We start from the raw sequence: 26754 nt of genomic DNA, 5'->3' as shown, positions 1-26754 counted from the left end.
GGAGCCTAAATTGTGACAGGGTCTTTTATTTTTTTTCATGACAGAGTAAACAGAGAAGGGAATTTCTTTTTTTGAAGCTGTCCTATAGACTGGGTGAACTAATTTGAGGTGTGATGCATGCTTGTGGCCTGACAAGGAATAAATTACTTGCAGGGGCTGGGATGAGGATGTGGAGAGCTGGGATGGAGACCAGTCCCAAAATTGTGCTTTCATTTGGTGGGAACACAGCTCAGGGCAGGGAAACTTCCATTCCCCCCCCAGCATGGCACTCCAGAGGGGGAGCTGGGGGGGTTTGTGCTGTAACTTACTCTGCCCTAAACAAAATTCCTGCACTTCACTGTGTTAATTCCACCCCAAAACCTCTCCTGCTGCCTGTGGCCAGGGGGTCAGAGATGCCTCCACATCTCTGTGCTCTCCAGACTGTAATCCCCCCCCTCAAGACCTTGGCATGGGGGCAAACCCCACCTCACTTTGTGCCCATTCTCTTGTCTGTGCTCTGGGCTGGGACCCACTCAGCCCCTTCTAAATGTGCTTGAATTCATAGAAAAGAATCACAGAATGGTTTGGGTTGGAGGGGACCTTAAAAATCATCAACCCCACCACCCCACACACACACAGGCAGGGACACCTCCCACTAGATTTCATTAATTTTATTAATTAGGTTAATTAAATGTTATTTATTTTAGAATTAATAACATTGGTGATGGGGGCTGCATGGTGCTCACTGTCTGGGGGCTGCCTGGCACCCCTCCAAACCCTCCCTGTGCCCCCAGGTGAGGCTGCACCCCCAGAAAGGACAACACATACGGGGCAAATGAGCCTCATCCTCTTCATCCCTCTTCCCTGCAAAACCTGGGAAGGGTTCAGGAAAGGAGCCAGGGCTGATCTGCCCATTCCTCCCTCCCACTCCCTTGTGGCAGAGCTTGGTCCAGGCCTTTCCTTCGGCCCCAGGGGATCCCCCAGCCCCTCAAGCCCCCCATCCTGGCTCTCCTGGCTGCAGCAGGGTCTGGGGCAGCTGCTGCTCCCCTGGTTGTGGTCAGCTCTGAGGCTGTGGTCAGCCCTGACCTGGAGCACCAAGTGATGCTGCAGCCAAGCATCCTTCACCCCCCAGCTCAACAGCTCCGGAGCAGCCGCTGCCCCCGTTGCCGTGGGGACCCTGGAGCTGCCTCCCCCGCGTCTCCATCCCCGCATCCTCCCGGGTTCCAGCGCTGCCTCTCGCCTCCCTTTTCCCTCTTTCCCGGCTTCCCCCTGTCCTGCCGGCTGGGAATGGTACGGTCCTCGCTTCCCTCCAGCGCCCATCGCTCCCTGGATGTTGCTAGAAGGTGAAGGCATCAGCAGAGGCTGCGGAGGCTTCAGCAGCTGCAGGAAGCCCCCAAATCGCCCCCTAACCCCCGGAGAGGGGCAGAAGGGACCCGGCGAGGAGGCTGCTGCCAGCCAGGGCCCTTTCCCTCCTGCTGCTGCCCGCAGGGCCCGGGAGCATCCTTAGAGAGGAGCCATGACCCAGGGGAAGGTAGGAGGGAGGCAGAGCTGGGGGGGTCGGTCACGCAGCTTGCATAATTGCCGCGTATTTAGAGGGGGAAAATGGGTTGAAGGGAAGGGATTTAAGGAATAAAACGATTGCTGTGGAGGGGTGGGGGGTGGGTACCGGTGCGTTGGGGGTGGTTTGGGCAGAGGAAGGGGCTGGGTGGGGGGCTCTGTCAGGACGGGGATGTTTTTCCTGGTGCTGGATGTGCAGCTCGACCCTGGTGCTGGACCTGTGGCCTTTTCCTCCCCCCATCAGAGAGCTCAGTGGGTGCTGGTGCTGTCCCCTCCCTGTCCCCAGCAATCAGCACTTGCCCTGCACCCCTCCTTCCCAGACAGGGACCCCTGGATTTTGGGGGTTCTCCAGTGCTCAGAAACCAGGGGATTGGGGGTCACGCATCCTCTGCTAGCGCAGTGCAACATTGCCATGGCAACGATGTTGGAGGCTGCCTGGATGCAAGCAGCAGCATCCCTCCTGTATCTCCTTGGGGACCTCTGGGGGTCTTGCATGACATTGGGCACCCTCCCCCCAAGGGCTGCTGTGTGAGAGAGGAGAATCCCCTGTGGGCTGGCAGAGTTATTCTGATGCAGCTGGGGCTGCTCATGGTGCACACCCCAGCCTGGTACCCTGGCTTTATTTTCAAGGATCTGTTCCATTTTAATTTAGGCCCTTCTGTCCTAAATTTAGGGCTGTGCTGTGTGTTGCAGTGCTGCTGGTTTGTCTTTCTGATTCACTTTGGACTTTCTGGGGTTCCTGCCCCCCATCCCTGTGATCTCTGGGTATGGTGTTGCTCCTGAGGCTGAGCTGACACCCTCCTTGGCAGGAAGGAGAGGCCCCTAGGGCCACACTAGACAAAGATCTAGAAGGTCAAGTGGATAATGTTGCCAAGGAGAAGAAAGCTCTCCGATGGCCTCAGGCTGGCTCAGTGATGGGGTTTCATAGTCTGAAGACACAGGATCCCAGGACCCTTGACTGCGCCTTCAAATTATGGGAAGCAGCAAGGCTGAGCAAGAGCCAGCTAGAAAAAAATGTTGGAGAGCCAGAGCACTTCCTGGGGGCTGGCAGAAGCTCCTCAAACGAAGTTCAGGGGTTTCTCCCCTTTAACCAAAATAATTTTTTTTTCTTTTAGGGGAATTTCAGAAGCTTGAAAAGCAGATAACTACTGGGATGCTTTCCAGTGCTGTGTGTGAGCCTGAGGCATCACAGGGGACCCTGGGCAACGCTGTGTCTCTCCTCAGACCTGGTTGCCTGTAACTTTTCATCCCCTTGGACATGTCTGGTGTTTTCCTGTCCCTCCCCTCATTGACTACAGAGGATGCTCCCTCCTGGGAGTGCAGGGTTGGGTGGATTTCCAGCCCACAGGAGTTGCTGGGTGTCCTTCCTTTGGTCTCTGGGACCCACTGGAGAGAGCCCCAGATTTCTGTCTGTGCCCCATTGGCTTCCACTGCAGTTTCTGTGCTGTTTTCACAGTCTAATCTCTTTATTCCCCCCACTCCCTCCCTTTCTGTGCAGCTCTCTGTGAACAACAAACCCCCCAGCTCCGAGGGGCAAGGGGAGAAGAAGGACAATGCCACAGCCCCCCCAGCTCCTCCGACCTATGAGGAGGCAACAGCAGGAGAAGGGATGAAGTCTGGAGCTTTCCCTCCTCCCCCATCAGTCCCTCTTCACCCCAGCTGGGCTTACATCGACCCCAGTAAGTCCTGCAGAGATTTCCCCCCGGGTGCTTGTAGAGAAGAGAGGAAGGAACCAAGGATGTGGAGCTCAGTTTGGTCCACAGTGAACCAGTTTGGTCCAGAGCTCACCCTGGAGCAGTAGTAAGAGCCATGTGGGGCTGTGTTTAGATGTAAAAGTCATTTCCCATCCTCTGGACCACGCTACCTTCCCAAGGTGGGACTGAACTCCATCCCTGCTCTTTCCCAATACTGAGATGGGAAACCCCCCCCCTCTCCCAGCTTGCTGCACTGGGCAATGTCACCTCCCAGGGCTGGGGATTGTCCTGGTCCAATGCTCCCAGCTCTGCTGGCAGCAGCTCCAGCTCCAGCTCCTGCTCAGCCACAGCTTTCAAAGAAGCTGCTGAGCTGGCAAAACCCTTGGGGCAGCAGCAGTGCTGTCTGGCTGCCACGAGCTGCTCTGCAGGGGCTAAAACACAGCTGGATTTGGACACTGAATTGTTCCAGCACTGGACCAGTGGCTGACTCCTCTGTAACAACCACAAGGGATTCCCTGGATGCTGCTTCTGCTGGCCCATGGCCAGTGGACAAGGTTTTTCTGTGCCTGTTGGAGGGAAGGGCTTGTGGCAGTGAGCTGGGATGGGTGCAGGACACAGAGGGTGGCAAGTGAGTCTGCTGGGCAGGCAACTGGGCCACTGTCATCACATCTGGACTGCAGAGAGCACTGGAGGTTCTGGATTAATGACTCCTGAGCCCTCTCTCCCCACTCCATCCCCTTCCTCTGTTGGGCTTTTGCTGCCTGCCTGCTCTGTCCAGGGGGATGGGGGCAGCTGATGGGATGGAGATGTTTAGGGAAGGGGAAAGAGCAAGCTCAGCCCCTCAGAGATGTGTGTGCCTGCACACTCCGATGATTTTACAGATTATTCCTCTTCTTGTTTGCCTTCAGGGGTCGAACAGAGGGGATAAACAACCTCCCAGCTTGCTGTAACAGCCATCTGGGTCTTTCCACTGTCATGATGAATTAGGAGGGGTAAAGCCCAAATGGGTCAGGATGCTGGTGGTTTGGGGATCCCAGAGGATCTGTTTAGGTGATGTGTCATCCTTTGTCCCCTTCCTGACATGTCTGGACGGATTTCCTCTCTGCAGCTGTGTTCCCCATGGTGTTTTGCTCTAATCCCACATCCCCCTCCCCTTCTCCTGCCCTCAGCCATGCTGCAAGCTGTGGCTCCTGGGGAGGGATGGGGGGGTGGATGTGCCATGGGGCTGTGTTTAACACTTACATGAGCCTGAAAAGAGCTGCAGAGAAGGGGCACAAGGTTTGGGTTCCTTTCCCCAGTAAGGATCTTGGGATACACATCCTGCTGCCACCCTGGGTGGGTGGTGCTGGGTGCTGGGGACACTAAGCAGGGATCAGGAAATCCCCTTCATTCCCCCAGGGCTTAATTTAGGTGCTTAATTTGTTTTTAGATGCCTTGATTGCTTTGAGAAAGGAGGCACTGAAGTGTCCCAGGGTTCTGGGGCTGAGCCACTCTCAGCCAGGGGTGAGTGATGAAGGAGCTGGAAGAGACACAGGGAAGACACTGCAGGAGGAGCAGCTCCACTGGGGCATAGAAAAAAGGCACAACAGATTTATTAGGCACAAGAAAAGCACAAGGGATTGATTTCCAGCATCTTTAGGATGCTCAAAGGAGACTTTGAGCAGCAAAACAATCCAGCAAAAGATAATCCAGGACCAGAGCCTTGAGTGTGGCTTTCCTGGTACCTGCAGCCTGAGTTTGAGAGGGTTTTCCTCCATCTGTCTAAAGGATCTGAGCATCACTGAGCTGAAAAGCTCCAAGGAGGAAGGCAGGCATCTGTCAGGGAGTCAGGGCCATGACTGAGCTGCTGTAATCACCTGAGCCTTGATTATTCTATAGGAAATGGAGGTGGGGAGATGGGCAGGAATGTGGAGAGGGCTTTTTGCAAGAGAAGCAAATGTCCCAGGGGAATGATGCTCTAGGACAACTGAGGTTTTGGTGTTTGGTTTTTTTCTTAAGCATGAGGTTCAGGAAGATGGAGAAGGCTGATACTTATCTCTAATTTTTATGGCTGATCTTAGCAAGGAGAAGCTGCAGCTTTGGGTTTCTCCTTGCAGCTCCCTGACCTGCAGCATCCTCCCTGCTGCCTCCACCCCAGTCACCTCCCCACTAGAGAGATTTTCTTGAGGTTTCCCTCAGTCTCCCCTGAGACTGAAGAGCAAAGTGATGCTTTATTGGTGCAGGTTCCCTTCTTGCCCACCTGCAGGGAAACTCCTCCAGCAAAAGCTTGAATTTCAGAGCCCTCTGCAAAGCAAAGATTTCGGGGTAGGGGCTCTCAGCAGCACTGGGGTTGGGGTGGTTTCCTCCTGCTTTAGGTTTGCTTCTAAACTGGTCCCCAACTCCCTGACTGGAGATCAGATTCAGGGATGGACCTGATGGCAAATCTGGCTGGGATGAGCTCCCCTCACAACATTGCCACAGAACAAAATGCAGACACAGAAGAAGCTCAGGCAATCCCAGAGCAGCAAGGGAACCCCCTGCAGCAGAGCTCCTGGTGCTGGGGTGCTGAGTCACAGCTCCTCTGGGGCTGCTTCAGTGCTCAGTGAAAGGTGAGCAGGGAGATGATACCAGGGCTCCAATTGCCATTAAGGGTCCAGTGTCACCAGGGAGAGGATTGAACCCTCCTGGCCTTGGCAGAAGTGGTTTCCTCATCTCTCTTGGAGATGGCCCTAGAAAGATGCAGGAGTGGGCAGGGAGCAGAGGGCATCCCAGCACATCCCTGTTTTACAGAGCAACAAGAAAAAAAAAATCTGGGCCTCTCGAGCTGGAACAGCCTCAGGGTGATTATTGCAGGGAGGGAGGTGGGTGATGGGAGCTGATCTGTCTGCCTTCTGCTTCAGGCAGCAGCCCCAGCTATGGCAGCAGTGGGTACCCAGGGGACACCGAGATGCTCACAACCTTCAGCTGGGATGACAGGAACGTGCGCAGGGTTTTCATCAGGAAGGTAAGGGCCAAACTTCTCCAGACTCATCCTGCCCAGCAGCTCTGAGCCCTGGGGGGGACCTGGCTGCAATGGGCTCACTGCCTGCCCCAGACTGACTGGGGAAGTTCTGTGGATTGCCCATGGGCTGCCTCTCGTTGCAGGTTTATTCCATCCTGATGGTCCAGCTCTTGGTCACTGTGGTTATTGTGGCTTTCTTCACCTTCTGGTAGGTCTCTTGTGTAGCAGCAATGCTTGTTGTGTCCTCTGTGTAACTGTTACCTGGGGGCCTTTGTCTCTTATGTAGATGCCTGAAGTTTTCCCCCCCTATCCCCTGTGTTCTGCAGTAGCAAACCAGAACTCAGGATACTCTGAAAGGGCCTGCAGCACATCTCCTGCCCTTCCTGCATGTCCCCTGGATGGTGCATCACTCTTATGGGTGCCATCCCCAGCCAAGAGGTCTGGGCTGTTTGTCCTTAAGTATTTACCCCTGAATTTTCCCTTTGGGATCTCTCAGGGCCATCAGATCCCAGCCCCCCATGGCCTCAGGGACTGGGTTACAGGAGCAGATCCCCCCCCCCCAGAAGCAGCACCCATCCCTATGGCTCGGATGACTGAGCCTTTTGGGCATGTAGAGCTCAAGTTGCCTCCAGAATAAATAATGAATCACTGTCAGCCTGAAGATTTCAGCTCTTTAATCACATCTCAGCAGGCAGGGGCTGTTCCCCAACAAGCCCAGTTGTGTCACTGGGGACAGACTGGATTGCTTTCCAGTTGGTCAGTCTTCTAAGTAGATTCCACCCTCTTTTTGGGGGTTTTTGTTTTTTTCTTTTTCACATAACCCATGCTACATCACCCAGTGCATGTTCCCAGGTTTAATTTAGCAGGGACCTGTGAAGTGTTCAGCTTTTTTTGCTGCTTTCTGCTCAGCATCTCTCTTCTCTGTCTTGCAGTGAGCCCGTCAAGGGCTACGTCCAGACACACGCTGCCTGGTATTGGGCTTCCTAGTGAGTATCTCTGTCTCCTCCTATGGCCTTGTGTGCTCCAAACAGCTCTGGAAGTGGCTGTGAAACACTTCCCAAACACTTCTGTGTCTTGCATGTGAGAAATAATGTGTGTGCAGGGGGAGCTGGAGAAATCCATGGATAACTAAGGGGAGATGATAAAAAGTTCTCCCCTAGGTGAGATGCTGGATTTCTAAAACCATCAAACTTCTGAGTATTCCTTGCAGAGCAAACCAGGGGAAACTGAGGAGTTTCCAGTGCAGGAACGCAAACGTGAGACCTAAAAGGGCACCCCAGAGCTTTGACTTTGGGGTTGTCTCATGGGAAGCAAAGAGTTTGCCTGGGTTTGCATTTTACACCTGAATGGAGAAGGGTGCAGGAGGAGGGAAGCACTGGGGGGGACTGGGGTATCTGTGGGATATCTTGTGCCTGCTCCTCCATTGCAGAGCTGCTCATGGCCCAGAATTTTGGGATTCCATTTGTTGCTGGGCTGAAGGATCAGCTGGGAGGGAGCTGAGGCTGCGTGCCCAAACCTTGGTAGATTTGCAGTTTCCTGGATGCCCCTGGTGTGTTTGCTGCTAATGAAGCAGAGTGTGAGAGGTCACTGAACAAGGCTCTCTGAACTTGATTTTAATTAGTTCACACCCAAGCCATGAAATATGTCCAGACCTGGAGATGAGACAACAGCTTATATAACTTGGAAAAAAAAAGACCCAAAATAGCAATGATAAAGGGGAACTGGCATCAGGATGCCTCTCCAACCTGAAAGGAACAAAACATGCTGCTCCTTGGCCAGAAGCTGCATTTCCTTGTTAGGAGGCAAGACCAAGCTCTCCTCAGGTCTATGTTTTGCCCTTTGGGACCATCTCCTGTAGATCACTGAACAATTAGTACCTATTTGCCAGGGTGACACCAGGGATGGTGTCTCCACCACCTTCCTGGGCAGCCCCTTCCAACGTTTAACCACTCTTTCTGTGAAGAAATTTTTTTATTTCATTTTAGACAAATATCCAAAATACCCAACCTGATTTTTTTTCTATATTTATATTTATGGTTTTAAACTGAAAGAGGATGCATTCAGGTTAGATATTAGGAAAAAAATCTTCACCGTGAGGGTAGGAAGACATTGGAACAGGTTGCCCAGGGATGCTGTTGGTTCCCCATCTCTGGAATTGTTTAAGGCCAGGTTGGATGAAGCTTTGTGCAGCCTGGACTGGTGGGAAGTGTCCCTGTCCATACAGAGGGGTTGGATCTTGATGATTTTTAAGGTCCCCTCCAAACCATTTTATGATTCTGTGATCTTTTAGTAGGAACAACCCTGTCTTGGGCCAGCTGAGGGACTCAGGTTTTGTCTGTCCCTTCATCATCCAGCAAGCCAACTCCTCCCTTCATCCCAGTGCCTCCAGTTGCTTGTCCCGGACTGGGTCTGGATCTCTTCCCCACACAGACCTCAGCTCTCTCTTTTATGTCTAAAACAGAAGTGGGTGCCCTGGGGTGTTATCCTGGGATGGCTCAGAGGGAAGGAAGCAAGAGGAGGGGTGCAGCAAGGGGTGCAAAGCAGATGGAAAGCTCCAGTGCCTCTCCCAGAGGATCCTTTCCATCTTTTCAGCCATGTCACAGAATCACAGAACCATCAAGGATGGAAAAGGCCTCGAAGATCCTTGAGTCCAACCCCAAACCATCCCCTGCAGCACCTCAGCTCCCCATCTTTGAATACCTCCAGGGATGGTGCCTCCACCACCTTCCTGGGCAGCCCCTTCATTCTTTTTGTGAAGAAATTTAAATTCTTTTTTTTTTTTAGAAAAATATCCAAAATACCCAACCTGATATTTTTTTTTTTCCCCAATATCCAACCTAAACCTCCCCTGGTGAAGCTTGACCTCATTTTTCTCTTGTCCACTCTGGCTTTCCTGGTTTCTCCACGGGAGAGCAGTGCTCAGCTTTATCTCTGGTGCATTTCTCATGGCCCTGGGGGTTTTGCCCTCCTGTTCATTTATCAGCCCCAAGGTGAGTGGCTATCAGCAGCCATCAGCATGCTTGGAAGCTGCTTCCCCCCCAGGCACTGGGTGAAAGCAGGAGAGCAGGTTCCTTCTGTGCCATAACCCAGCCCACAGCCCTGTGGAAAAACACCCAGGCTGCGTGAGGGATGGAGCAGGGACCATCCCTCAGCTGGGGGATTTTTTTTTGATTTTTTTTTTTCCCTTGCTGAAGGGTCAAGTTTTGTGAGATAAACAACCCCCCTGTGACCTGGTTTGTGCAACAGCATCTCAGGAGCTTTGCTGCCTTCACAGGATCCTTCCACAGCAGTAACGTGGGTCCAGGTCCTTTCTCCCATGAAGATTTTCCCCCTGCCCTCAGGCAAATCCCTTTTTCCAGCCCTGGGATTCTTGGTCTGAGTGCTACTGAAATCCCAGCAGGACACCTGGATCCTGGAAGGGAGAGGCAAATCCTGGCCAGCTCTGAGCAATTCCTGCACTGCTGAGGCACCCCCAGCACCTTTGGGTTAGGGTTAGGGGTTAGGACTGTGTCCCTCCTGCACCTCCATCCCTCAGGTCCCTGGGGTCTGTCCCACCCTGGCAGAAGCAGAGGAGGCATCTGAGGGCAGGGAAAAGCTTCAGGGAGCAGCAGCATCTCCCTTGCTTCCTACCCAGCCTCAGCTCCTGGCACAGTGTTTGCATTTTCAGCTCCCCAGCTGGAGGTTTCTCTTCTGCATCAACCTCAGCACTTGGGTTTTCCTCCCTAAATTGCTTTTTTTTTTCTTTTCTTTGCAGTGCTGTTTTCTTTGTGACCTACATGATTCTTGCTTGCTGCTCTGGACCCAGGTAAAATTTTTTATTTTTTTTTGGATTTGAAACAAACAGCCCCGTGAAATGAAGGATCAATATTTCCCTCTTGTTTCAAACAGTGTTGCAGAGATGGATGGGGTCGCAGGGACACAGGGATGCTGTATTCCCAGGCTTGATGCAGCTCTGGGTTGCTGCAGCACAGCATTAAAACCCAAATTCCAATTCCTCCCTGGGAAGGAAGCTCCTGGCTCCAAATGCTGACACTGAACCCTGCAGATCTCAGAGGAGCAGAGCACTGCTGTCTGCTTTGGTAGAACCCCATGGGGATGTTTGCAGCACCCCAAATGTTCTCTCTCTGCCAAGAGGATGAGTGTCCCCTTGCACCACCCATTTGCTGCCCAGGCCACTAATTATGTGGCATTTCTTATGCAAGGTGTTGTGCTGTGCTGCTGACTCCCTCTGCCCTTCACATCACAGGGCTGACCAGCCCCTGTTTGTTCACTTCCAGGAGGTATTTCCCATGGAATCTGATCCTGCTGAGCATCTTTGTAAGTAGCACATCTGGACAGAGTCTGCCCGGCCTCTGCAGCAAGCCCTGGGTTTAAACAGGAGAGAGAGACCTGGTCTGGATTCCTGCAGAAAGCTGGAATTTCCTCCTCCAGTCCCCCTGTAGTTGAATTAGGAGGTGATAAGCAGGAAAGAAGGGAGCTTCTGTTAAAAAAACAAAACAAACAACAACCGAAACTAAAAAGCCTGTGGAGGAAGCTGCTGATGGTGCTGGGCAAGAGGCGGAGAGGGATGGAGAAGCTGGGACTGCTCTCAGGGTGATGGGCTGCCCTCATTTTAACCTCTCCTGTGGATATTAATCATTGGAAGATTGGAAACTATGCAAAAATTCCTTCTCCCTGCACTGGTTTAAGAGGCTTCCCTGCCCTTATCACTGTGATTGAGATGTTGGGTCTGTTGCATGTCTCTCCCTGGGACATGAATGCAGGAGTAACGTGGTTCTTTTTCTCTCCCAGACACTCTCCATGGCTTATCTCACTGGGATGCTCTCCAGGTAGGCTGGACATGTGGTCGCCAGAGGTTTTCTGCCCTTTGTCCTGTCTTTTCCCATGGAAAAGTTCCCTACTTCTGAGATACATGGACCACCAGACCCCTTTGGAGTTGTTCCATGGGGGCATCCCCTTCTCTCAGAGTTGAAGCAGCACTAGGGGAGTTCTTGGCTGTGCTAGATCCTAAAAGAGGATGCTCAGAGCACTGGAGCAGCTGCCAGATGAGGAGAGACTGAGAAAAAATTGGGTTTGTTCAGCCCTGAGAAGAGAAGGCTTAGGGGAGACCTCATTACAATGTTCCAGTGCTTAAAGGGGGGGTCTATAAAGATGGAAACTCCCTGGTTATAAGGGGTCACTTGGAGAAGATGAGGGTCAGTGGGCACAAGCTGCTCCTGGAGAGATTCCATTTGAGTACAAGAGGAAGATTTTTCACTCTGAGGACACTCAGACACTGGAATGGTCTCCAAGGGGAAGTGGTCAATTCCCCCAGTTTGCAAATTTTAAATCTCAGCTCTATGGGGTGTTGTAATAAACTGTAATATTAGAAGGGTTGGACCAGATGATCCTTGAGGTCCCAGATGATCCTTGATGCCCCTTCCACTTTGGCATTTTATGATTCTATGACTCTAAAGAAGAGCACCAGAGGCCAGGGACAAGGCATGGCTGAGCCACACACTATGATCTCACCTTTCCACTAAGCAGCAGATGGGGTTGGAATGACATAAGGTGTTTTTTTTCCAGCAGTTTCAGGGGTTTTGTAGTCTACAGCTTGCTGCCTGTTGCTTGTGTTTTTACTGTTACAATCTGCTCACCAGATCAGCCCTGGTTCACGTGGGCCCCTGGTGATGATGAGCCAGTGGGTGTTGATAGATGAGTGCTGGGGACAAAGAAAGTAATGGCTTCAGCAGCTCGGGGAAAATACCAGTGATATCACCCTCAAATCAAAGTGAAAGGGAGAGGAGGAACTGGCTTTTCTGAGGGCTGAGCCTGGTGCTGTCACCAAAATTCAGCAGTCAGACACACAACAAAACCATGACCCAAGCCTGCAGCCTCTGTGCCTCTTCACATCCCTCCTTCCCTGCAGTTTTCCAACCCCCACATTCCTCTTACGAGCATGTTGGGAGTGTAAGAGTGGCTGCAGCTTTCTGATTTCTAATTGTGCTGCAGTGATATTTGTCATTCTATTTTTATTACCTCCCAGTTTGAATCCTCCCCCTTCTCCATCTGTCCATGCACGGAGCTTTCTCTTGTACCTCCCCATCTCACCTGCTCCTGAGTTCCCAGGAGGCACAGACATGTTCCTTGTTTAACCTCTTCTATTTAAAGCAGGAGGAAAAGCCATCTAGGTTTTTTTTTTGGTTTGTTTTTTTTTTTTTTAGTGTGTTCTATCCTCCCTTTTTTACATTCAGGGGGGACCTGGATCATTTCCATGCCCTTAGTGCCCCCTGGACTCACCCTTCCCCTGTGCTGAGCTTCTGCCTCTCTGAATCCCTCCTTCCACCCATCCCTGTGGGAAACACTGAAGGGGTTTTGCTGTTATTTTTGCAGTTATTACAACACCAAATCGGTCCTTCTATGTCTGGGGATCACAGCCCTGGTCTGTCTGTCTGTCACCATCTTCAGCTTCCAGTCCAAGGTGAGTTTGTGTTTATCAGGCCCTCTGGGAGAGGCATTTCCCAGGGTTAGGACACAGGGACAGGCAGTGCTGGGGTGAGGTGTGAGGGACCTGGGGCAACCTGAGGGATGCTGGCATGGAAAATAAAGGTTCCAGAAGGGTAAGGACACGTGTTGGGGGGAGGGATCTGCCAGGGGTACAGATGGGGCTGGAAAATGCTCATGGATAGGGATGAGCTGGGTTTTGTCAAGGATTAGGCTGTGGGATAAACTGGCACAAACATGAATGGTCAGCTTTGGGGATTCAGGTGTGGGATGGCTACCAAGTTCTTGCCCCTGGCAATGGAAGGGGGGATGGAAGGTTTGGTTCTGGGCTAGAGGAGCTGAGGTGCAGAGGAAGCAATCACCGTGTGACAGCCAGATGGGTGTGATGCTGGAGAGTCCCTTCCTGGGGACATGGAGGGGTTTGGGGACATGGAGGGGCTTGGATCCCCTCTCTACCTCCTGTTCCAGCCCCCTGCATGGTAATGGGATGTTCTTTACCTCCACAGTTTGACTTCACCTCCTACCAGGGCGTCCTCTTTGTGATGCTCATGGTGCTCTTCTTTGGGGGAATCATCCTGGCAGTGATTCTGCCCTACCAATATGTGAGTAACAACCCCCCCCACCCTCCTCCCCCAGTGCTACCAGTCCTGGCACAAGGCTGGGAGCTGATGAGCCTGAAGCAGGCAAGCTCCAGGACCTGGGAGGGATGTCCCATCCCATCCCATCCCATCCCATCCCATCCCATCCCATCCCATCCCATCCATCTTGGGAGGGATGTCCCAACCTGCTCTCCAAAAACATGCAGAAACACCAACAGAAAGAAAGGGCCAGGCCAGGTGGCTGCTGCTTGTTGTACAATCAGGTGCCAGGCTGGAGAACAGTTCTCCTGTTCCTGGAGCTGTGCACTGACCCCATATCACCTGCTTGTGCCTCAGTTTCCCTTCTAGTAAAACCAGGGTAGTGAGGGAAGGTGTGTGGGGCTATGCAGCCACCATTTATCACCCTCAATGCTTTGTGCTGGAGACAGGCACCCAGATTTGATCACAACAGCCTTGAAGTGACCTCCAAACCTTTCACATCTCACCAGGCTTCTCTGGGCACCCAAGTCATACTTTAAGGGCCGGATCTTCAGGAGACTCCCTCTGGGACTGGCCCTGCAGTTGGTCTGATGATGGACAAGTACACACACTGATGTTTTCAAGACCAGCAGCTAATGGGGTTTTTTTGTTGTTGTTGTCTTGGCTTGCACTCCATCTTTCCCTTGTGCAAACGTGAGGGTGAACCAGGCTGCAGTGCCAAACCACTGCCATTAAAGTGTGGAGACAATTGCTCTTTATCGTGCAGCTTGTCAAGATAAGCATAGCTGGAGGCAGCTTGTAATGAGCTTGTCGATCTGGGGAGGCAGCCTGGGATCTCTGGCTTGATTCAGCAATCCCTGGGAGCACGTTCTCCTGGGATACAGGAAACTTCTCCACTCCCACTGGGGGCTACTGGGCCAAGGCAAGCAGGGGCTGAGCTTTGGTCCTCAGTCCAGTGAGTTTTCTTCTGTGACTCCAGCAGGTGAATGCTTTTAGTGATGCTTGTTAATTAAAGCTGGGTCTGCCCCTTCAAAGCATTTGGTGTTTCTTCCGGTGGGATCAACCTTGTCTGGATAACTAAACACCTAGGGCTGCTGCAAAGTGCTTTTCCATCAGGAGAGCACTAAGATGTTTCCACAGAGCTGTGATGAAGCAGGCTATTTGGGAACACAAGTACCTGATCTAGGAGCTTGTGAGCCAAGTGGACACAAAGACCACAGTGAGAGAGGAAACTGAGGCACACTGACCCATCCTTTGCCATGAAAAGCTCAAGGAACAGAAACTGCATTGGAGCTGGAAGCAGTGCAAGTCCAGCCTGGGCTGCTAGAGCACTTACCCTCACCTGTATCCTCCATGTGAGAGCTCAGCCCTCTTCTGTGTCACGTCCTAATCCTTTCTCCCAGCCACTGACTGATGGGTTTGTTTGCTTTAGGTCCCCTGGCTCCATGCAATCTACGCACTACTTGGTGCCATCATCTTCACTATGGTGAGTGAACCTGGGAATGTCCTGCTGGGGAAAATAAGTAAATAAGCAAGGATGAAATGCTTTCAGCCTCGGAGGCTGTTTGGGGAAGGGAGAAGAGCCAGTTGCAAGACTGCAGAGAGCTCCACAGCCCCAAATACCTCCTGAATAGCAATTATTGCAGTGACCTCAGGCTTGTCCCAGGAAGGTGTTGGTGTACGTGAGCGTTGGTGTGCAGCACGGTGTGACTGGCAAAGCCCTGCTGGGTGTGCAACACCAGGGGTGAGCAGCAGAAAGAGTCATAGGGACGGGGCAAAAGCCACCTCTGAAGTGGAAAAAGCAGAGTTTAAGCTTCAACGGAGTGGTGGGAGCTGGACTGCAGGGCTGAAAGGGAGCCTGGGGGTGAAACGAGGCTGCAGAAAGTCAGCAAAGTCAAGTTGGGGCTGGTGGAATGGCAGTGAGCCAAGGATTGGGTTTGAGTCTCACTGTAAGGGAAACAGAGGCACAGAGAGACTGAGAGGCCACAGTTTGGGATTAAGGGGCATTGGGAATGTTCATTGCAGGCAGGAAAACCCGGGAGGTAGGCAGCTCCCCCAGGAAAAGTTGAAAGGGCTCAATTCTTTCCTTCCACTGGTCCCTGCTGGTCCCTCCTCTGAGTCTCTTTCCAGAGCAAGTCCCAGCAGTGCTGTGCTCTCCATCCAAGTGTAGAAGGTGTCAAGGACTGGCCCAGGCTTGGGGGGTCAGGAGGAGGGCTGCCTTGGGGTTCAAGGCGGTGCCCATTGGGCTTGTTGTGCATAAGAACAGTTGAGCAATTTCATTTATTGCCTATAAAAGTCATTTCAAGCAAGCTCGGATATTTCTTCCGTGATTCATGATTGAGGATTGTTCTGTAAAATATAAGTAGGCTAAACATCTTATAATTACCCCATAAACCTCAGGCAGAACCTCAGCTGCTGGAGTCTGTTGTGCCAGGCATGCCAGCTCAGCCTGGCTGGGTCTGAGGAGTTATTTATCTGTTGTTATTTATGGCTGGGGTGGGCAGAGTGCTGCCAAGAGCTCCCTGCCAAGGTGTCTGTTGCAGGCTGTGTGAACAGAGGGAATAAAGGTGAGGTGGGAAAAGAGATTGGGATGGAAATCATGCATTAAGGCACAGATTTTTTTGCCTTTCTGCATTTGTTCCTGTGAGTGCTGTGTCCCTGCAGGCTGGGCAGCGGGTTCCCCCTGGGATGGCTTCAGTGCACCCAGCAGTGTTTGTACCTCAGAAAGGCTTTTGGTCCCCTCTGGGTCTGGCTGCCTGTGCTGGCAGCTCTGCAGACCTTGGTGCTGCAAGGGAATTTGGGTTTCCTGCTCTTTATTGTTCTGGTGGTGCTGCTCAGTGTCAGGTTGGGTCTGGGTCACCCTGCTGCATGGCTGGGGTTTCCAAATTGAGGAGGAACAGGGAGAGCTGCTCTCAAGGTGATCATGCGACAGGGTTGGGAGGGATGAAGCATGATGGAAGCAGGTCTGGAGTCATGGTTTGGCTCAGGGTTTGATTATCAAAAGTGAAATGAGGAAGGAGAAAGTTGCAGCTTCTTCGGCGCGTTGGTCTGGGCTTTTAAATTGCAGTTACAGCCCATAAAATATGGCTGCATTTTTGTTCTGGGTAGAGTGAAGCAATCAGGAGAGCTCCTGTCACTAGAGTACTTGTCTCCCTGTGCCAAATCCCCATGTGACTGTCACTGGGTTTCCTCCTCTTCCCTCCCAGTTCCTGGCACTCGATACCCAGATGCTGATGGGGAATCGCCGGTACTCGCTGAGCCCTGAGGAATACATCTTTGGAGCCCTCAATATCTACCTGGACATCATCTACATCTTCTCCTTCTTCCTCCAGTTCTTTGGCTCCAGCCAGGAGTGAGTGCAGCAAGGCAGCATCTTCCCCTTGCTGGCAAGTATTTAAAAAAAATATATATTAAAAGAAGAGGAAAAGAAGGTTAAACAAACAAAACCAAACCTGCCCTTTCTGGCCCCTTGCAGGCTCCATCCCATCAGCTGAGCAAAGCCCCTGGGTTCCTTCTGCACTTGTACATATGCTGTTTGTGACCCAGAAAGCAATGCAGGGCTTAAGTGTTCTGTGTCTCCTGCTCCCTCCACTCCTCCTGCAGTCACAGCAGATCAGGCATGAGGCCAGGATCATCTTTTCCCCAGAGGCTGCCAGAGCTGCCTGAGCCCTGCACACCATGGGATGCTGAAGTGCTAAGAATGGTTCTGCTGAGGAAAAATAACACTACAGGGAGGGAGAGGAGGGAATTTTGCTAGGATCCTGGCAGAAAAAAACAGCTGAACAAAGAGAAAGGGCCAGGCATCCCCCTGGTTCTCTCCTGCATTCATCTGGAGCTCTGTGGTCTCTGCAGAGAAACATTCCTGATGGTTCCTGCTTTTCCAAGAGTAGCCCACAGATTCCCAGCAATGGGATGTCCCAGCAATCAGTCCTCCAGGCAGGAGGGAACCTGTTGTTCAGGACATGCAGCCTGTTTGAGGACATCCCTAATGTCCCTGCAGGAGGAATTGTTCTGTCTCCTTTTCATCTGTACTTTCTTTCCTACCCAGAGCAGGACAGCAGGAGGCTGTAGGTTTACCTACAGGACAGGGATGTCTGTTCTCTGAAGTGTGGCTCTTCACCTGAGAGTGCTGGCATCCCACATAACAGATTTTGGTAGAGAAGAGATGAAAGAGGCTGAATTTCAGAGCCCGTGCAAAGCCAGGCACCTCCTGATGTGGGAAATGGGTATCTGAGATCCTGTGACTCATCCTGAGGACCTGATGCCCTCACAAAATTGTCTGGGTTTCTTGAGATTAATGGTCTTGAGTAGTTACTACCCAGGGTGAATGTTTGTTGCTCAAAATGGGCACTGCTTTCTAGCAAACACCAATGTCCCCTCTCCCTCTTGTCAGGGCCATTTTCCAGTTTTGCTCTTCCAAAAGTGGATGTCAGGGAGGGCACCCGATGCCTCTGAGTGCTCAGGTAACTTTCCATCTTCCCCTTGCTCACATTCTCCTCTTGAGGGATTAGCTGGCTGATTTCTAACTGTAAAGCTCCAAGTGGAGATAAGAGGCCTTTTGCTCTTATTTAAAAAGTGATCCTTCCTGCTGATAGGAACCTCTATCTCCCATCTCCCTGGGAATGCCAGGGCAAGTGCGTCACAGAGCTGCCTCCAGCAGCCCCTGCGTGTTCAGGGATTCTCTGCCAAAATGCTCTGGACAAAACATTCCTCCTCTGCTGCTGCCCTGGCTTTTACCCTTCCCTGCCCCAATCTGGGCAGAGGAAATTTACAGTGGAAAAGCTTCAGCCCCTCTTGGGCTGCACTCACCTTCTCCGTGATCACACAGGAGCAAAAGTGATGCTTTCCACCTTATCTTTCCCCCCCCCCCAAAAAAAAAACCCCAAAGCAAAACAATACAAAAAAAAAAGGAGCCAAAATAATTTTAGGGGAAAAAGAGACAATTAGGTGATGACAGGAGTAAGTTAATGACCCAGTGATTTCTGCAATATGTTGAAGAGAAGAAACAAGGGCCCTGAACTACTGAGCAGGCAGAACCAGGAGAGGGGACAGCATGGGAGGCACTCTAAAAATTTATGAAATAGGGGTTTAAAGAGGAAATTTTATGGCTCAGACTCATTCAGGCACTTCTGAGATATCTTACCAGGTTGGCTATGCCTCCTATTTTTCTTTTTTTTTTTTTTCTCCCAGCAAAAGGGCTCATAGGTTTTTCTGCTTACCAGCTTTTGAGGAGGGAGGATGGAGTTATGTCATGAGTTCTGACTCTGAAATAGTCCTAAAACTCCTGCACTGAAGAACAAGCCAGACCAGAGCTCTGCAGCCTTTTTTTTTTTTTTTTTTTAACATCAGGACTCCTCTAACCTGGCCCTGCATCCCCTGAGACTTAGGGAGGAGAACAGGGATCTGCAGCCCACTCTGGACCTCTTGCTGTTTTTCCTTCTGGTGTGGAATAACTTTGCTGCTGCCTGAGCTTTGCTGCTGCCTCCTGGCTTCCTGCTCCTGCCTGGAAAAAGCTTGCATGGCACCTGCTCCATCTCCAGGCCATTTTCATGTGTCTTTGTCTTTCTTCTGCTTTCACCCCATGGCTTGCAGCCCATCCAAGCCAGACCTACCAGAACCACTGGGACTGAAGTAGGGGTAGGTGCAGACCTGGGGAGGTGGAATGAGGCTGAGAAACAAAAATGCTGTGGGATGGACCCATAGGAATCTTCCTCCTGGGGAGGTGCAGGGCTGCTTCTCTTCTTCTCTGTGGATGTCCTTTCTCTGAGCTCTGCATCCTCTGGATCCTCTGCTCCTTTTGTTCAGCCATTCTGATGATCCCACTGTAAATAGGATTTTGTATTTTCTCTGAACATTGCTAATAAATTGTTGCAAAACTGTTCTTGCTGTTGGGAGGTGTCCTTCCTGAAGTGCAGCTGAAGGTTGCATGGGTGAGGATTCATCCACTTCAAACAGAAAATCAACAATGCTGTGGCTTGATTTAGGGAAAAAAAATATTTACTGAAAGGGTCATCAAACGTTTGAATAGGTTTTCCAGGGAAGGGGCTGAGTCACCATCCCTGGGGGGTTTTAAAAGACTGAGGGATGTGGTTTAGTGGTGTGTTTGTGGTTGGACTTTATGATCTTAAAGATCAAGCTGATTCTATGGCCCAGATTTTTAATGGAGACCATGACCCTGCTGGTTATGAGTAAGGAACACATCCTACACAAAGGAATAAAATGCTCATGGCTCCAGCACAGGCACGAGGCAGAAGAAGGATTTGAGAACTGGGGGTCAAGGGGGTCCTTGAGTAAAGATTCTTTTATGTCTTAGGCTTGGTCTAGGTGGCCACAGGATAAAAAACCATCTAAAGATGGGTAAAGAATTGCTGTAAGCAAGGCACCTGCTCAGAGGGCTTTTTCTGTAGCTCTGGAGAGCAAACCTGATGTACCAGTAAATGGGACAAAGAAATGCTTCCAGATAGTAACTCACCTGACTTAAATAATTGCTTCCCCTGGGAGGTGAAAATTCATCTCTCTCTCCATCATCTTGGAAGGGCTGATTAGTTCAGAAAAGAGAAATCTCAGCTGCAGCATCTTTTTGCACCAGGTCTCTGCTCTTTGGAAGGAGCTGTGCCCAAAAGGTGAGTGTGAGATTGTTCCCTGAGCCAGCCTGGGCTTCCCTGCCCTCAGCTACATTTTCTGCAGCAAGAAAATATTTTGCCTTGTGTTTTACTGGGTAAATGCTCTGCTGGGGGGGGGGGCAGCATTTGTGGGAAAATAATTGAAGTGGAGCATTTCCATGCAAAAAAAAAAAGAGAATTTCTACGAGGCATCATTAACTGTTCCTGTAATTACAGCACAGCGGATAAAAAGCTGATGATTCAATCAAATTTCTTGAGAAATGGGGCAACAATTCTTTTGGCTTAATCAGAGCAGGACCACTCCAAGGTGGGATTCAAGGATGTGGGAAAAGGGAGGATATGGGGATGTTCCTTAGGGTGTGAAGGACACTGGAAAGAGGACTGGGATGTTTCCCTGCCTAAAGAGAACAGGACAGGAACTTGAGGGTGCTAAATACAGCCAGAGAGTCAAGGAGACCTCAAAAAAAACACACCAAAACCAACCTGATTGCCACTGCCTGGAGAAGGGGGAGAATTTTACCTCCTTTTGCACTTCTTTCTGCCTTCTTTCTCCCTGCAAATCCTTGTTTGCTTCTTGCATGGCACAAACCCAAGCCCAGAAGGGCCATGGGTGGTGTTCACCTGCACATTTCTGAGCTCCTGGCGCCCTCTGCTCTCCACGCTGCAATAAGAACAAAAAAAAAACAAACCAAAAAAACTCAAAAAACCATTCTAATATGAAATGGAGTTTCTTTGTGTCAGCTTGACCCCAAAACCCTTCCCCATTTAGCTCCAAGCTCCCATTTTCTACTGCTGTAAAACCTGACAGCTGCCTGCCTGTGGGGCCTGCATCATCACCCGCTTAAATGAGACTGAAGTAACATTTGTCTGCTATTTATAAATACATTTATAAATACATTCGTGTCGATAACATTCTGGCAGAAGTTTGTGAAGCTTTTATCAGCAGTGGAAGCAGCGGCCAGGGCTGGGTCACCCAAATTCAGGGGGATTTGAGTGAAAGGCAGAATTTTACCAATGTCTGGGTTTTACAGGAATCTTTGGGGCTGAGTGGTTCCTCTGGGGTGGCTCCTCTGCCACCCAGGGGGGACCCCAAGATCGCCATAAGGCCTGGGCCCCACACCAGGCCGCAGCGTCGCCATGGCAACGCCGAGGCACAGGGCAATGGCGAGGGGGGTGAAGGAGCCACACGGGTGCTTGGAACCGCCCCTCTTCGGCTCTGTGACAGAGACCAGCCAGGTTTTTGGTTTTTTTTACATAAAATCTCTACGAATTCTTTGTTTCACCCCGAAAAGCCGGAACCTTTCTGTCCCGGAACGCTTCTGCTCCCGCCCGGTCCCCGCCCGGCGCACCGGGGCGAAGGGTAAAATGGCGGCGCCCATGAGCGAGGGGTCTGGAGCTGCTCCCTACGGGAATTTCCCGAATTACTCCCGTTTCCACCCGCCCGAGGGACGAGTCAGCCTCCTGCCTCCAGGGCTCCTGCGGACTTTGTTCCCCGCGGCCGCCCGCCCGCTGCTGGGCCTCGATGTGGGCTGCAACTCGGGGGTAAGAGGGAGCACTGGGCCAGGGGGATGGGGCAAACTGGGAAGAGTGGGAGAGGGGGTGAGGGCCTGGGAGGAGGGTGACAGTGGGGCAAACTGGGAAGACTGGGAAAGAGGACAGTGGGAAAAACTGGGAAGACTGGGAGAGGGGATTAGGGCCTGGGAGGATGACAGTGGAGCCAACTGGGAAGACTGGGAAAGAGGATAGTGGGGCAAACTGGGAAGACGGGGGGAAGCACTCCCAGGGGATACTGGGGAGAAATGGGACAGAGTGGGTGGGAGCTGTGGGCTGGAGTCCTGGGGAGCAGTGGGGGGGGCACTGACCTGGGGAGGGGTGGAAGTGACGGGAAAGGAGGAGACAAAACGTGGGAAAAGCAGCGTGGGAGTGGGGGTGGAATGAGGAGAGCAGAGCTGGGGGTGAAGCTCCCTCTGCAGCTCTCCTGGGAGAGCAAGGGGAGGGCTGGGCAGGGGCCGTGGTGCTGGAGGTGGTTTCAGAGCCTGGGTGGGTGTGGGTTGGTGGCTCTGCCCTCTGCCTCTGGAGCCTGAGCCTGCAGTGTCCCGGGATGCCCTGAGAGCAGGGGACTGGAGAAGCCTGAAGCTGGAAACCATCTTTTGTTGTGAATTCTGGAGTATTGGATGGCACCAGAATCCTGGGCACTGCTCTGGGAGAGTTTCTGACAGAGCTGTTGAATCCTATAGAATTTTGACAGTTCCTTCTCTTTCTTTCCCTAATTCTGCTCTTTTTTTTCCCGTGGCTTTTCCTCAGCTTGCAGCTTTGCCACAGAAGCACTCGTGCATCAGGTGCACTGCTTCATTTAGATATGTTTAAAGAGTTAACAATTTATTATTATTTCCCAGATGGAAACTCTAACACTGCATTAACTGAGCCTTAATTATTCACTCAGGCATTCTGCCTGCGAACCAGAGCTGCTGCTGTTCCTGAGGCTTCTCCTCCCCAAATTCCCGCTCTGAAAAGCCGCCTGGGGCGTTGAGCAGGGAACAACCTGAGCTCCTATTTCAGGCCGAGTGGTAGAACGGGTCTGGTGAAAAATGTTCAGACTTTCCCCACTAGATGCCAGTGTTTGCCCGCTGCTGCTCCTGGGCTTTCCGGAGTTTTGTTGTCTCCTCTAAAGGAAGATGAATCCTTTTGCCACTTCGTGGCGCACTCGGGAAGGGAATTGGGAGCCAAGCTCTCCTGTGATGCTCCGGTCGGGTCAGGGAATGGCTTCGTTTAGCAGCAGCAGCAGAGATGTTTTGCTCTAAATGTTTTAAGTGTCACCAGGGAACTCTGAGGCTCACCTGAGGAAGTCTGGAAAGCCTTCACCCTCAGGATGGATGGGGATATCCACTGAGATTCCTACCACAAAATCCCATCTTTCTCCATTTCTGGAGCAAAGCCCAAGTCTGGGGTGAGCCTGGCTCAGTTCCAGTCTCTGGTTGAACTCCTGGGGTTGTTGGTTCTGGAGAAGAGGAGGCTGAGAGGAGACCTTAGAGCTCTCTTCAACCACCTCAGGGGAGGTTGGAGCCAGGAGGGAAGCAGCCTCTGCTCCTGAGGGATGGGATGGGAGCAGAGGGAATGGATGGAAGCTGCTCCAGGGGAGGTTCAGGCTGATGTCAGGAAACATTTTTTCACTGAGAGGGTTGTCAGGCATTGGGATGGGCCAGGGCAGTGGTGGAGTCACCATCCCTGGAGACATTTAAATGACATCTGGGGACCTTAGAGACATGTAGTTTAGGTAGGGTTAGACATGTAGTTAGTAGGGTTTAGTAGTTAAATGATGGTGCTGGTCACAGGTTGGACTGGGTGAGCTTGGAGCTCTCTTCCAACCCAAACCATTCTGGGATTCTCCAAGCCAGGGCTCTCGTGCTGCTTTTTGCTTCAGAAAGGAAGGTTCTGGTGAGCAAATGGTTCTGAACTTCAGCTCTGAGCTGGTGCTTGGGCCTTGTTGCTGCGGGTGGGATCCTGGGGGGGGTTGGTGCTGAGCTGCTGGAGCCCTGCAGTCCCCTGAGCCCCTCTTTTGTTTCCCTTCCTGCAGGAGCTCAGCGTGGCCCTGTACAAACATCTCCTGGGGCTTCAGGAGAGCCAGGGCAACCCCGACCAACCCGGAAGGGATCTGAACCTCCTGTGCTGTGACATTGACCCCATGCTGATCCAGAGGGCTCAGCAGTGCAGTCCCTTCCCTGGCTCCATATCCTTTGCCCACTTGGACATCATGGACTGCAGGGCCCGGGAGCTTTTCCTCGGCTCCCACCTGCACCGCTTCGGCCGCTCCTCCTTTGACATCGGGTTCTGCATGTCCGTGACCATGTGGATCCACCTGAATCATGGGGACAGGGGGCTGAGGGAGTTCCTCTCCTTCCTCTCCTCCCTCTGCAGGTACCTCCTGCTGGAACCTCAGCCCTGGAAGTGCTACAGAGCGGCCGCGCGGCGCCTGCGCAGGTTGGGCCGCAGCGACTTCGATCACTTCCGCTCCCTGGGGATCAGTGGGGACATGGTGCAGAGGATAACCCAGATCCTGACAGAGGATTGTGCCATGGAGCTGGTGTGCTGCTTTGGGAGCACCAGCTGGGACAGGAGGCTCCTGCTTTTTAAATCAAACGGCGAGGGCAGGGGGTGCTCAGGAGAGGAGCAGTGACTGAGGAAAGGCCTCGGATCCCTGAGTTCATAGGCAAGGAGGTGCTTGCTCCTTGGTCTAGAAGTTCATAGAATCATAGAATTGGCTGGGTTGGAAGGTACCTCAGAGATCATCAGGTCCAACCCTTGATCCACTACTGCTGCAGTTACTAGACTGTGGCACTGAGTGCCACATCCAGTCTCTAATTCCTAAATCCCTCCTGGGGTCAGGCCTCTAGAGAGCCTGAGGCAAGTAACTTCTATGTGGTTCTGGGTTTTTTTTCTGTTTTTCTTTCACAGAATCACAGAATGTCAGAGGTTGGAAGGGACCTGGAGAGCTCATTGACTCCAACCCCCCTGCCAGGGCAGGATCACCAGGGGTAGGACAGACAGGAACTTGTCCAGGTGAGGTTTGAATCTCTCCAGAGAAGGAGACTCCACAGCCTCACCAGGCAGCCTGTGCCAGGGCTCTGTCACCATCACAGTGAAAAAGCTTTTTCTTGTATTTACATGGAACCTCCTGTGCTCCAGCTTCCACCCATTGCCCCCTGTCCTTGGCCTGGCTCCAGCCTCCTGACACTTGCCCTTTACAAATCCATAGCACATTAATGAGGTCACCCTCACATTAATGAGGTCTTCTCCTCTTCTCCAAGCTGCAGAGACCCTCAGCTCCCTCAGCCTTTCCTCACTAGGAGATGTTCCACTCCTTCAGCATCTCTGTGCCTCTGCTCTGGACTCTCTCCAGCAGTTCCCTGTTCTTTTTGGAACTGAGGGGCCCCAGAACTGGACACAGTATTCCAGATGTGGCCTCACCAGGGCAGACCAGAGGGGGAAGAGAACCTCTCCTGACCTTCTAATGTCCCCCAGGTGCCATTTGCCTTGGCCACAGGGGCTCATTGTGACTCCTGGTCACTGGGACAGCCACCTGCAAAATGTGGTGGCAGTTTTAACCAGCCTTGTGAATTCTGAGATCCCTGTGCCTAGAAAGTGCTCTTGAAATCAAAATTCCTACATCTGTGTTGTCTGTATGTACCAAGAACAGCCTGGAAGAACAGAGAACATGGTTTGGTTTGGTTTGGTTTGGTTTGATTTGGGGTTTTTTTTGTCCCTGGACTTTCTCAAGGAAAAGGGAACCTTTCTGTGGAGCAATGCAGTGCACTGTTTGTTCTGCTGCTTGTCATGTCTGAACAAAAGGCTCTTGGGAAACACAAAATGTGGTTTAACAAGTGAGTTGGAGCACTGCAGGGGTTGTCTGATCAACAGGATGCCCAGGGAGGTGGGAGATGTCCCATCCCTGGGAACCCTTGAGATCAGGTTGGAGGGTTTGGACCTTTCAAGGTCCCCTCCAACCCAGACTATTTTTATATTCTTTGGTCAGGCTGTGACCCAGGCAGCTCTGCAGAGGGAGCTTGTCTGGAGTGTGTTTTGGAGGTTTGGAGGTGGTGTCAGCTCTCTGTGGAGAGAGAGGTGTGTTTATTTATGTGTCTGTCAGAGTGAGGGCTTTTTGTAATAATGTCCTTGAAATAAAAATAATTTTATCATAAATACTGCATTGGGTTTTTTAATCTTTTTTGTTCACTGTTTTCAACACCTAAGCTGCCCCAAGTAGCTGAGTTGATAATTTTGTGGTATTTACAAGCCCAGAGGAGATGTAGGTAAGCTTGAAGGAATGTTTGGCTATGGTGAGAACATCAGAACTTTCACTGGGTTGTGGTTTTTTTGTTTGTTTGTCTCAGTAAAATCTACAGCAGAAAGAAAAGTTGAGCAAAAATAGCTTATTCTAAACTCCTTTTTTTCTTGTTTTAATTGCCCCATTAGCTTTGGTTCATGCAGAGCATCATGGTTTGGTAGCTCTGGTAGTCAGTAAGAGCCACACTTCTCCTCTGTTGTCTAAACAGATTAAAAACCTCATGCAGAAATGACTGACAGGCAAAAATGGGTAAGTGAGGAACCGGTGACTTCTCCATTTCTCAGTTCCACTCCTCCCTTCCTGTGCAGGGAGCTCAGGTCTGGCCCTGAGCTGTGTCATGGGAGCTCCATTCCAGAGGAGGGCAGAGGAGGAATCTCCTCCAGGACATCTCCTCCAGGAGGTGCTCTTGCCTCTCAGATCTGCTTCCCAGAGAGAAACCTGGATGGTGTTTGGCTTCGTGTCCTGACTGGCTTTGCTGTTTGTTTCTTCACCCAGTGGCAGCAGAGGGGGGAGAGAAAAAAAGGAAAGCTTTGGGTTTCCTCCAGTGAGCTCAGCTGGAAGAGTGAAGTGTGAGTGTGCTGGCTGGGCACAGCCTCCCAGAGGGAATGCTGCTGGGATGGACTTGTCAGAAAAGTGTCTGATGGGTTTGAAGGGACTGAGGAAGGTCACAGAAATCCCCCCAGGATCTTCACAGAAATTGAAGTTTCTGCCAGGCAGAAAATGGTGAGGACTCCCAGCAGGAGTCCTGAGAGCTCCTCAGCTGCAGCCAAATGTTTTTTCCTTGGTGCTGGGGGTTCTTAATTTCTTCAAAGAAGGCTTCAGTCTGGGCTGGTTTTACTCTTTGTGGGAGTGAAAGGGAGAAGCAATTTGCCATGGATATTTATTTTATTTTTCCCCAAGTGCCCGAGCTCTCTTGCAGCTTCTTAATAAAATAACATTTCTGTTTGCTAATGAAGCACCTCCCCTGACATGCTGACATGGGGGGAAGCTGCAAGACTGGGGGGGTCTTGGCTTCCCC

General features: G+C 51.6%; 2 protein-coding genes across 2 annotated transcripts; both read left to right on the top strand.

Moving 5' to 3' along the window:
• Positions 1-1432: 1432 nt before the first annotated feature.
• FAIM2 (Fas apoptotic inhibitory molecule 2) lies at positions 1433-16627 on the top strand. The gene is made up of 12 exons (XM_008494396.2): positions 1433-1510; positions 3035-3215; positions 6110-6213; positions 6354-6418; positions 7143-7196; positions 9965-10015; positions 10488-10527; positions 11002-11039; positions 12583-12670; positions 13200-13295; positions 14704-14757; positions 16478-16627. Exons 1-12 carry the CDS (start codon positions 1496-1498, stop codon positions 16625-16627), a joined length of 936 nt encoding a protein of 311 aa, XP_008492618.1. The 5' UTR covers positions 1433-1495.
• A 4610-nt stretch (positions 16628-21237) lies between these two features.
• On the top strand, positions 21238-25583 carry BCDIN3D (BCDIN3 domain containing RNA methyltransferase). The gene is made up of 2 exons (XM_008494410.2): positions 21238-21436; positions 23469-25583. The coding sequence occupies exons 1-2, from the start codon at positions 21260-21262 to the stop codon at positions 24066-24068; spliced, it is 777 nt and encodes a 258-aa protein (XP_008492632.1). The 5' UTR covers positions 21238-21259; the 3' UTR covers positions 24069-25583.
• Positions 25584-26754: the final 1171 nt, after the last annotated feature.

This window comes from Calypte anna, unplaced genomic scaffold (assembly GCF_003957555.1).
Source record: "Calypte anna isolate BGI_N300 unplaced genomic scaffold, bCalAnn1_v1.p scaffold_87_arrow_ctg1, whole genome shotgun sequence".
In the NCBI taxonomy this organism is placed as follows: domain Eukaryota; kingdom Metazoa; phylum Chordata; class Aves; order Apodiformes; family Trochilidae; genus Calypte; species Calypte anna.
Note: the sequence above shows the minus strand (reverse complement) of the source record. Positions and strands in the feature narration are given on the sequence as shown.